The sequence below is a fragment of the Nestor notabilis genome, unplaced genomic scaffold, assembly GCF_000696875.1.
Source record: "Nestor notabilis isolate BGI_N333 unplaced genomic scaffold, ASM69687v1 scaffold28227, whole genome shotgun sequence".
Lineage (NCBI taxonomy): Eukaryota > Metazoa > Chordata > Aves > Psittaciformes > Psittacidae > Nestor > Nestor notabilis.
Window position 1 is genome coordinate 20,942 of NW_009938254.1, and position 12,316 is coordinate 33,257.

General features: G+C 38.3%; 1 protein-coding gene across 2 annotated transcripts; it reads right to left on the reverse strand.

The window, feature by feature from the left end:
- Positions 1–1,401: 1,401 nt before the first annotated feature.
- Positions 1,402–11,018, reverse strand: CCT8 (chaperonin containing TCP1, subunit 8 (theta)). Of its 2 annotated transcripts, XM_010019234.1 has the most exons (14): positions 10,934–11,018; positions 10,289–10,368; positions 9,104–9,253; positions 8,653–8,833; positions 7,867–7,928; positions 7,046–7,183; positions 6,437–6,615; positions 5,430–5,496; positions 5,265–5,352; positions 5,041–5,156; positions 3,692–3,763; positions 3,398–3,562; positions 2,848–2,967; positions 1,402–1,639 (listed from the first exon to the last, which is right to left on the reverse strand). In XM_010019234.1, the coding sequence occupies exons 2-14, from the start codon at positions 10,364–10,366 to the stop codon at positions 1,562–1,564; spliced, it is 1,494 nt and encodes a 497-aa protein (XP_010017536.1). In that variant the 5' UTR covers positions 10,367–10,368; positions 10,934–11,018; the 3' UTR covers positions 1,402–1,561. The 2 variants fall into 2 exon arrangements, with proteins under 2 accessions (XP_010017536.1, XP_010017537.1); XM_010019235.1 differs by lacking the exon at positions 10,289–10,368 and having other exon boundaries at positions 10,934–10,945.
- Positions 11,019–12,316: the final 1,298 nt, after the last annotated feature.

Sequence of the window (12,316 nt, forward strand, 5' to 3'; positions counted from 1 at the left end):
AGCCTTCCACTCCCTTCTGGCTGTGAAAAAGAGTAGCACTGGCAAGAGTAATAAAAGGATTAATTATTGAAGTGGCTTGGATTTCAAGTCCCGTTCTCCTTTCAAGTTACTGTGAGAGACACAAGCTGTTTACTTTCCAAGAAGAATCTTTAATAGAGGGCTTCACTTGAAAGATTCTGGTATTCTGCATCATGCTAGCTATTGCTGTTCAGCCTTTATTTTTAAGGCCATTAAAATGAGATGCAGTTTGCTGCGCTCAGGCTGCCACTTTGAGAGCATGGACACTCTGAAAGGGTGAGGATGAAGCAGATACATGAAACAAAAATGAACCTGTTGCCATACTTGGTTCTTTCTTACAATATTCATTTGACTTTTTATACTCAAATAGCAGGCAAGGAGTACAATTAAGAGCACAGAGAGCCACAACAATTATAAATTATGATTTCCATTAGTTCCTGCAGCAGGCTGATGGTCAGTCCCACTCATCCTCTGTACTGGGTGCAGATACCAAGATGGTTGCAGCTGTGGCCTTTGAGGACAGGCTGGGCACGCCTGCTGCTGGACACAGCCAGCTCTAACAGACCTACACCAGGGCACAGCTGAACCCTCCAGCCAAGATGGTGGCACCTTGGAGAAAACAAAATGCTGTCAGGGCATCAGAGGAAAAGTGAGAAGCAGCCCTGCAAGCACCAAAGGAGAGGGGCAGCTCCAGGCACCCCAATAGGGATCCCCTCACAGCCCATAGAGAGACCATGTTTCAGCAGGCTGTCCACCTGCAGCTCACAGAGGACCACACTGGCCTCCACACTGCAGCCCTGGAGGCTCCCAGGCCAGAGTTAGGGGGATGCATACCTTGAAGGAAGCTGTAGTCTGCAGTGAGGAACCCAGACTGGGGCAAGCTTCCCTGCAAGAGCCAGTTGTTCCTGGTGGACTATAACCTACACCGAGGAGCCCCATGCTGAAGCATTTCAACAAGGACTGTAATGTGCGGTAGGGGAGGAGGGGAAAAGTGTGTATAGGAAGGAGCAGCAAAGAGGAGCTGTTACAGACTGACCACAACCTGCATTCCCCATCCCCTTCACCACTCAGTGGCAGGGAAGAGGCAGAAGAGTTAGAACAAAGGAATACACGTGAGCCTGGGAAGAAGGGGAGGTGGACAGGAACACACTTTAGATTTTTTAATTCCTTCTCACCCTCCAATTTCTCTTTTAATTGGTAATAAGTTAATTTTCTGCACATGCCTGTTGCTGTGATCAGCAAGAGATCTCCCCTGTCTCCACCTCAACCCCTGAGCCTATTCACCTTATGTTCCGCCCCTGTCCTGGTGAGGAAGGTTACCCCCCACACAAATGCCCGGGAACAACCACGTCATGCTAACTCCAAATAAAGTGACAGTTAACATTTTAACAGCAAGTACGTTTATTGGTGTGTCTGAAGTTCTGCACTCCATTGGACACCCTTCATAACTTAAAGGCAACAGAGCAGAACATTGTGACAGGCTCTGGCTGGAATATCAAAAGACTCACATAATCATGTCATTTAAGAAGTATAGTTAAATCGTTCAAGCAGTTTGGTCTTCATCCCAGTCCTTCTTTCCTGATGGAGGTTTAGGGCCACCAGCTGGTTTAGCCATAATGATCTTAAACATAACAGGGAAACAGAAAAAGGTAAGGTTAGAGTCAGACTCCTACCTACTCTTACAGCCCTATGATTCTGTCAACATTCATTAAAATTAATTCAATTTCCCTATCCTGAACCTAAGCCTCTATCTTATTTTTACCCATTTAACTGAGATACTCACAAATTAGTTCGGTTTTTTTTTCCTTGTAAATAGCAGAAGCTGAGCCCTGATACACAGGAAAAGGGCTTTTACCTCATTTTTGCATGCAAATTAAGACTTTGGTTAGTCTACAGAAAGTGAGTGCTTGAACAGGAGTGATGAGTTTCCAGGATGCACACTACAGAAAGAATTATCAGAGCTATTAGTCTGAATTATAGTCTAAACTTTGAGTTGCATTTTAAATGCCTGAAGTACACTCGTCCTACCATGTTAAAGGCTCTTTTTCTGTACTTGCCATAGTGACGAGTAAAACAAAACTAAAACTGCACTTGTCATTCCTTCATTGAAGCTTGGTTTTAGAAGTAAAATTCCTTTGCAAAGGCACAAACACAAAACATAGCAATCAGCACACCTAAGACAGCCGTGTCACGTGTCCTCAAGAAACTTATCATCTGCCATGTGCTTGTCAATATATACTCATGCATATGCTCACACACACAGATACCTCTGCCAGAGACAGAGCTTACTGCATACTATTTTTCAGGCTCATCTTTCCAGTCATCCTTATCCCAATGTCCTTGTTGCTTAGGGACTTTTGGACCGCCTGCTGGCTTTGCCATAATAATCTACAGGAATTTTACATGCAAATACATTTTTGCTAAAGTTCCACAAAATATATAAAGTTAACATTTTTATCATTAAGATTATAGCATCTCTTTTGCCTAAAAGCTGGATTTTCATGTGAAAACAATATAAGAGAAAAGGTTTCTTTTGTTAAAAATCTTGTTTCTACAGAAGTTAACTTTCTGGACTAGGAGTATCAAACGTCAAATCTTAAAAAAAAACCCCAAAAACATTAAAAGTGATCTTATGGAAGTGGCAACATTAGAACGTTCCAAATTATGAGCTCTTGAGCAAACGACTTCCTGGCTTTCAGCAATAAACAAACCACATTTTCAAGTATCCTATTTTATGTCTTGCATTCCAAGATTCACATGTTCTGGACTAGTATTCTGCACGCTTTGTTGAAGATTTCAGTTCAGTGCCCAAATTACTTGTCACCTTACCTGATCTACCCTTAGGACGGTTACTGCTGCATTTGTAGCTAGCTTGATACCCCAGGATTTTCCAAGGTATGTGTCTAGTACACCAGCTTCCAACATATCCTTCACAGCAGCAGCTTCAGCCTATCAGAGGGAAAACATTGTTCAGAACTTCCTCAGGCTTCTACCTAGCAAGTTACTGGGTTTTCGTGGTTACAGGTTTAAAACAAGTTAACGCTTTTCTGATCTCATCTACCCTCTTCAGAAAACCTTCATTCCTAATCCATTAGCAGGAATACAAAATAAGTAATTACTAAAGACTTATTCTCCATCACATCAGTATCCCACTTTACCTCCTACAGAAGGCTACTATACTACACTGAATTTAACTGCTTGCTGACTGAAGGAAGAAACCCACTTCATTATTACAATTCTAAGAAGTTATTCTTCTAGACCATACAACACAGAACTTTAATGATTTAAATTAAAAGTACTTCTATCAGTATGAATTATCTATATATTAAATATAACCCTGTACTGCAAAGCACCAAGTAATGCAAAAAGACTTGTTTACCTCAATATCAAATCCAACATTTTTGTTCCCTTCCTGATGCACAGCATAAAGTTTGGAGATGACCTCATTAGCCTTTACTCCAGAGTTTTCTGCCAGTGCTCGAGGAATGGCTTCAAATGCCTCAGCAAACTTCTTGATGGCATACTGGTCAAGCCCAGGACAGGTCTAAAGTGAAGTTGAAAACCACATCAGCATTTCACGTAACAAGTATATATATTTTTATAAGTCACATATGTGTGTCTAAGTTGTATAAAAGGAAAAAATCAAAAAGCCCATTTGCTGTATTTGCTGTACCTCTCCATAGGATGTGATCTGCTTGGCTAATTCAATCTCTGTTGCACCACCTCCAGGAACAAGACGTTTATCCTGTGAACAGACCATCCCAAAACACAAAGTTCATGGTATTACTTTTCAATTTTTAGAATGCATATATCCTACGAACAACGCAATAGAACTTTATTCCACGCAGACTTACTGAGAATATGCTTCAGAACAAACATGCATTACAATAGAAATTTACCAGAATTTACTCGTTCATTCCAATGCCTTTGGAGGGAATAGCATCTCATGCAAAAGCAAAATAATGCAGTGGGGTTTGTGTCTGTTGGTTGGCTGTGGAGTTTGGGGTTTTTTTTTAATTTTAATTTTTGGGTTTTTTTGAGGAGAGGGTCGGTTTGGGTTTTTAATAAAGTAATTTAAACTCTTGCCTAACTAATAACAGAATTCCTAGATTTTCTCACCTTTTCCATTAACTTTTCCAAAATTCCACTGTTGAGAAATATTATGCAGGAAACCAATCTACTGCACACTAAGTTTAAGGTATCACAAAATGCTTGGAGTTTTTGTTTTCTTTTAAACTAAGCATTTTGTTTATCCTTTAGCAAACCAGGATTCACTGACAAACTCCCAGTCTTTCTAACAGAAAAGTAATCATCATAAATCATATGTAAGGCCAACTCCTGGAGACAAAAATAAACGCAGAAACTATGACTGCTTCTGCACTCTAACTCTGCGTCCATATCCTGGTATGCATGAGACATTAAGTGTCAAAAGTCCAACATTTTTTGCATGCCACCTTCTGAGCAATACACAAACATTTCCTCTTGTATTAAAAAAAAGACAGATGAACATTCAAGTCCACAAAAGCTGCTCAGAAAAAACTTTGAAGAACTGAATTCTTCCACCTCTAAAACGTATCTGTAGTATGTGGAAGAAGCATATCTTGTCACCAATGAACTAGAAACTCAGTTTGCAACCAGTCAGTTCCTACCTATCCGCAGTGACAAAGCTGTCTAGCTTTTCTCTGTGCCTTGCTTCCAAGGAGCATTATAAAACATTTAGGGAAATAGTCAAGCAATAGCTGACTGCTATTACAATGTGGTAAAACCAACCTATCTTCAAGAACGCATTCATTACTAGAAAACTAAGTGCAGTACTTTCTGAGCCGAGCACCATTTTTCACATACACTGTATTCACAACAATGTTGGCAGCCATCTTCTCTACACAGCCCTCTCTACACCTCAAGAAGGTTCCTAAGCTGATGAGTATCTGCTACAGCCTTTGTAGCAAATGAGCACAAAGCAACCACGAGTCTTGCTTCAAACTCATCTATATAGCGCAGTTTTGATAAATGGTTACTTACCCTTGTGAGTACTTTGAAAGTATTCACACCATCATCCACTGCTCGCTCTATGTCATCCATCAGATTGTCTGTAGACCCACGAATGAGGATAGTCGAAATGGCACCATCTTCTTTTTCTGTTCAGACAGAGACATGCATTACTGAATTCAGTTTGTTTCATGTAAAACACAAGAACACTGTACTTCTATAACAGTAGCATTAGGAGCTGTAAGGAACAAACATACCATGCTTAAACACAACCACCTGCGTATCCCCAATTTCTGATAAATATACACTGTCACAGTGACCCATTTCTTCTAGAGTAGGGGGAGTCTGTAAAGAAAAACAAGAGTTAAGAGCTGAACCTCCTCACCAGTTCTCTCCCTCCTACTCATTTGAAAAGTCCATACCAGTCTGGGTAGGGCTGTTGCACCAACAGTTTTGCAGAGTCTTCTCAGATCCCACTTTGAGTTCAACCTTTAAAAACATGTTTGCAGAATGAACGTTAACACATACAAATATTCTCTTAACTTGGCAGCACTCTGTAAACATGACGTCTATCAAAATTTACTGCACCAAGTTATGAAATCCATTCACCTGTTTCTTTCAGTTGCAATTATCTATTATCAGGAATGCTATGCAAAACCTAAGAATTTAAAAACAAGTAGTTCAAATTAATGAAAATTATCAATAATCTTCTAGTGTATTAAGACTTGAATGGATCTTAACAGCACCTCTATAATGATCCCTGTTTGTTACGAAAGAGATTACAGTATCATGTTCCGTTTCCAGAAGTTAAAATTTTTTGGATGCCACCAATAAAGTTATAGCTTCCAACAAAGGTTCACCTACTTGCGTGAGATAAGAGAGCTGCTGCTAGTAAATCTGACTTACATTGTGCAGAATATAGTTCAAGTATGTACAAACATGCTTTATTTACAGATAAGATGATTTAAGGCCCACGAAAATAACCAAGTATTAAGAATTAGTTCTTCCACCCATCAATACATCAGTGATGCATGGAGGCATCTCATCATTGCTAAACCATCACATGAAGACTGTGACCAGGCAGAACCATTGTGGTACAGTCTTACGTGCCTCTGAGACCACATCCCTCCTTACTAGATCCACAAGTTTTGGTATTCTTGATTTCAGTTGTGCTATAAAGACACTTAAAACCAGAACAACAGTACCATATACACAAGTTACTCCCTGATTAGATGCCATACAGAGGTGAAATACTATCAAGAAACATATGCTATGAAACAACCAAATTGCAGCTCATGTTTTGGTCACTAGAAAACCAGTCAGTCTGCAATAGTTTGTTTCTAATTTGTTTGAGAGGCAAGTGACAATATGGCAAGTACATTTCATAAATCTAGTAGATGAAATGTTTTTATGTTCTTCTAGTACTTACCTGACTAACATAAGATTGTATTTGTTGGCATAATGAAGTGCCATGTCTGCCACTTTGCCACCTGTTACTACGACATTTGCACCGCTATCGGCAATAGCTTTCACTTGCAAATCCATTAGATTTTCTTCTCCCTTACTGAAATTCATCAGCTCTTCAGCATTCTTTATAAGCACAGTGCCCTAGTAAAAAACAACACATACACTGTTACCAATTCAGTGTTAACTACATGCCTCGAAATTTCTGACAAATCATTTTGTCTCCCAACCTTATCCATAAACCCCAAGTCATCCTATTTTATAATACTGCCACCCTTTACAGCCAATGAGGTAAAAGAAGTCAAAAAAAGGGCACGCTAGCATTTACAGACAACCTTGAGGTTCAAACATTCTAGCACATAGCTCAAATAACCCAACTAAACCAAAAACACCTGGCCAACCCCAAAAACCCTCTGAAGTAAAATTAGGTTCACACATTTTCTTTTAAACTAATGAACTCAATATTAACAAAAATATCTCAATCATCAAGTGTCGACAATATTTATAGTTAAGTCTAAAAATAAGAGCACATGAGCATAAATAGATATATAACTTATTCTGAGCTTTAACATACCTTAGTTTCAGTTATCATAGCATCAAAAGGGCAGGAATACACAGCTATTTTTGCATCTTTGACAGAAGTGACATCTCCTTCAGTTTCTTTTTTAAAAACCATGCCATGCAGTACTGAGGAAGCAGAGATACCAGCACCCTGAAAGGAAAGAAATGGAATGAGGGAAAGCTGTAATGACCATTTATTGTCAGAAAGCTGCGCTACCCTTTAGGAAAGGCAGTTCTTACATTCATTTGAATGTAGCAACCTAAGTTTTCCTTGCAGCATAACGAAATGAGACCGAAGCTGATTTAGCAACACCAAACACTTGTCTTACAGGTTCCAATTTTAAGATTATTTGATGGTCCAGGTAAAGCCTACGACATACATTTTCTGTGCTCAATTTGTTATGTATTTATTAGCAAGGAAAAAAATACAGTGGGAAATTCATACTAGGTATAAACTTATACCATCCCTACACACCATACTGAGGCCTGACAAAAAGAATGCAAGATTAGATGGGTACATTTCTGCCAGCCTGTATCTTAGCCTGATCTCCTTAGATTGCTTCTACAACAAAGACGTAATCAAGATCCCTGTGTATAATACAGTTAATATATCTGACTTGAGTGTATACTTTCATGATTTTGATGATTTTTGTTTCTGAAAGTTACTACTGAGCATTAAACAAGGAATATAAAAACTAATTTCCCAATTTCACTATGCATGCCACAACAGAAACAAGAATATAAAAGGCACTTCTGAAATTCTAAGATCTGAAATTAACTTTCCTTAAACTGTTTATCTTGATAATACAGTAAAGCTAGCTACTTCCAACTTACCACAATTTTGCACACTCTGATATTATCAACGTTGAAATGGCCAGAATCCGAAAGAATAGAAACTGTTTAGAGGAAGTAAATTAAAAAAGAATTAATTTGTGCTGCTTAATGAATAAAGTAGAACAATGACCATAAATGATGCCTGGAGTTTTTCTGAAGTACTAAAATTCAATGGTTTGAGATGCTTGCCTAAATTTAAGGCAATTTTAATCTGCTAATAACCTGCACTAAGAGAAACAAATTTTGTTTTTACAATGTAGTAATCAGAAAGCAACACCTGCTTCAGGCTGCTCAGTTAATTAACTTCAAATATCCATTTACACACATACATTCAAGAGTGAAGTCTGATCTAGAATATTTTCAGAAAACACTTAAAACTAGACATGAAAGCTTTTTACCTGGAAATCTAAAGGGAGAAAAAAACAACTCAACACAACTACAGTCTTGCTTCCATTGTTCTGTGGCTGAGACTAGCAACAGCTTATATGAAGTGTAACACATCTTCCTAACGGTAAGAGGAAGAAACATGGGTTTCTGCTCTTAAAAGACTAGAAATCTATTTCTATATATGTTTAGTAGGAAACACAGACCTTTTCTAAGCCACAATACCAGTGAAGAGTTCAACACAATAAAGGTTATACTCATTTCAGAGGCTAAATCATTCCTTGCAATTCAACGTGACAAACCAACCATGCCTTTTATCTTACATGAAGACATTAGTAACAATCATAAGCAAAACCATGCAGTTTTTTAGATGCATACACACATCTGTTCTTGTCCACTTACCACAGGCCTGAGCAATAAGCTTTGCCAAAAAATGCTCATTGCCATACTGTTTGCTCATCACTGAAGTGTGCAACAAAGATGCCACTTCTTCAACATCTCGAAGGTTCTTTGCAGAACAGCACACCAAGTCTGGAAGAATTTCTAGGGCTTTCTTGCAGCCTTTTTCATATCCTTCAATCACCTGTGAAGCAAACAAGAAATATTTGCTACACCATTGTGCATTCATACTGCTTGTATGTTCTTTTCAAATGGCCATTAAACATTCACAAAAGCAAAAGCTTACAAGGGAAACAAGAAATCACAAGCAGCACAACTTTTGTTATACTGCTGTTCTTCATGTATCACTATCTAAAAAATTACTTCAGAAGGAAGCAGACAATTCACAATACTATGATCCAAGAATTCGAGTGTGAATTCAAGCTATGCAAGTTATAATGACAATATGACTTGCCTCTGAGACCGATAACCCCATCCTCAGAAGGTCTTCTGCTAACTCCAGAAGAAGACCAGCAAACACAAGGACAAAGTTTGTTCCATCTCCAACTTCTTGCTCTTGCATGTGGGAAGCCATCACAAGCATTTTTGCAGCAGGATGCTGGACCTTTAGAAGAAGTTACACATCTTAGTTACTAACAATCCAAACTATAGCTTCAGACTTTTCTGTGCATCCACTATAAGCTCTCTTAATTTAAATTGTATCTAAAGATACTAAGAATGCACAAAATTGGAAAAAGAAAGAAGGACAGATTATCTTAACTGGCTAACTTCTCTAGTAAGCAAAAGATAGGTATGAAGAAAATAAAATCAGACATCCCTGATACTGGTTCTGTACTATTTTTACAGGATGTAACAGTTTCACAATCAAGCTCTGCAACAGGAAGTTTAGACCTTCAAGGTGAATTTGGACACATAACTTGCCAAGCAGATGTCTAAATCACAGTTCAGTGTTTTTTCTGTTTACAGATTGCACTGCTTTCTCTTTCTTTCCGAGGAAATAAAAACACTGTCATTTTATCCCGGAAAGTAACATGCCAGACTCATTAGATTAAGTAACTAGCCTGCATTAACACAATACATTAAGGAAATGCTTCATACTTACACTAATTCTATCAGTAAGTACACAATTCAGTAAAGTATTATTTGTATCAAAACATGAATATGAACTTGACAGTAAGAAAAAAAGGTTACAACAGGTCAGTCTTTCCACACTTTTTACTGTATCCACAGGAGGATGCTGCTATATCCTCAGCTGCTTTAAATGCAATTAAAGCATTCTAAGCAGACGGGAGACTGTGGCAACCACCAACATTGGGAGATTAACATAACAGTGATTTCATACAGAGTTTTCCAAACACTGCATTGTCCAGATATACACTCTTCTAAATCTACACTGGTTTGGGGGACAACAAGTAGGCAATTATTAAGCATTTCCTGCAACTACTTAATGCTGCTTCCCAAAAGAGTTCTGTTCCTTGCTGTGTTAAACTTACCAGTTAAAAATGTCAATGATTTACAAAATGACACATGTAAATCATCTGTCAGGGTGGCATGCATTTATAAAACATTCAGAACCATAGCAGCCCATGAACGGAAACACTAGTTCACAACTGACATCGTCTGAAGCAAGAAAACTTACGTCCAACTCTCTCAAGATAGTAGCAGCATCATTTGTAACAAAGAGCTTCTCCAAATGATTGATAACCATTTTGTTCATTCCTTGCAGAAGGAAAAAGAAAATAATTAAAAAAACATTCATTAGGAAATCAGCATTTTGTACACAGATAGTGTTCCATAAACTTCACGTGTATCTTACACATTAAAATTTTAACCCTATTTATAATTCAAGAAACTAAAATATTTTTGTGAAATAACCCTTGGGAGCGTGCTACAATGTGGAGAAATCAGTAATTTCTGAATAAGTAGTTTTCTCTTCAGAAGAGTACTAGTACATCATTTAATTAATACTGGAGAACAACTTTTGTTTTGATGTATCTGGCCAGACATAATATGGGTATATTCATTATGACTATCTACCAAGTTACTGTTTTTCCTTTCATTTTTGTAGGGCTTCCATGTAGCAGCAAGACAGCAAAAAGGACAAAAACTCACACAAAAACCTGGCAAAGGCAGGTATGTTGTACAGGATAAATCAAGAGCTAACAAAACAAAGTCTGAGCTATATAGCCACAAAGACTTTCTAGCATTCCAGAGCAAGTCCAATGTGTTTCTTCAAACACAACATTTGCTCAAAAACACTACAATGATTTTAGGATTTATTTACCATTTGGTCCATAAGCTGTACGAGTGGTTTGCGCAAGTTCTTTGCATGCCTGGATATTCCTATAGACAGCTTCTTCAAGTCCTGAATAATGCTAAAAAGAAAATTATTTAGAATTACGCTTTCTAACAAAAAAGAAAGGGATTAACTAGTCATTTCTCATCAAAGCAGCAATAATCTACTTAGTCAATGGTTTCATCATCTTAATTTCACTTAAAAGTTTAAAAGGAAACTAAACCTTACCCAAAGACAGCAAGAAAAGAACTACTGCATATTCAACTAAGCAGTCACACAGTTCAGGCACAGTAAGCTTAGAACAGAAAATCTGAACAGTGACTCAGTTTTCAATAGTTTGTATCTCTTAAGTCTTCCAAAAAAGTTAGTGGCATGCTAAAGAGAAACAGAAAATAACCAATACCAGATTGGAGAAAGGCAAGGGTTTTGTAAGCACGCAGTTCTGCACATGCTTCTTTGCTCATAGCTCTGCATTCCACAAAAATAATTTAACTCAGTTCTACGTTCAAACACATTCAGTATGAAAATTCAGAATGATCTGTAACATAGTTGTGTTTGAGAAGCCAATCAGTCTAACTTTGGTTTGGAAGCCTTAAGAATAGGGATGCACAGAAAGGACCTGAAGAAATAAGAAAGAGTAAGGTAAAACATACTGTGTGGCCCGTAAGAGAAGGGAGAAAAGTAATATCTAATAATATTTGCTCTCTAAATACAAAAAAAAAAAAAAAAAAAAAAAATCTTAGAAGGCCAGCTGCCTCCTTCTTTTGTAAAAGACAGTTCTTGCTGTTCTGGCCTTGGAATTTCTGTTAGAGAGCCAGTGTCTAGGCCACTTTGTTTCTCTGCTCTTCCCCTGCCCTTGACATATGCCATTCTTTGTCTTCAAGGAAGACTCTGAAGAGAAAAACAGAGGTTTCCGAGTTGCCAACTTCACCTTTTTTTCTATTAAGTAGCAGCAACTACAATTTTACTTTCCTCTGCAATTAAAGAAAAAACCCATCACATCTGGTTGCTTTCTGCCCACTTTCTCAAAGAATGCTTCTGCCTTATTAGGCACGGTCTCTGACTACTACCCAAAATCTACATCACGTTAACGTTATACACAGTGAGAACGGATTTATGTTAAAGAAATACGGAAAATGGTGTGTTACTCTACCACGCTGGCAGAGGTGCTTTTCTTACGGGCATAGTAACAAAAACAGAGTGAAAGGATGTACATAAAATCGGGACACTTCCGAAGAGCAGAATCTAGAGCCCGGTTGAATTCTGATGACCACACACGCCTTCCTGCCATCGCTTCCAGGCGCACCGCTCGGGAGGGACCGTGGGGACCCGAGGCGGCGGGAAGGAGAGGAAGCGCCTCCGGGGACAGGG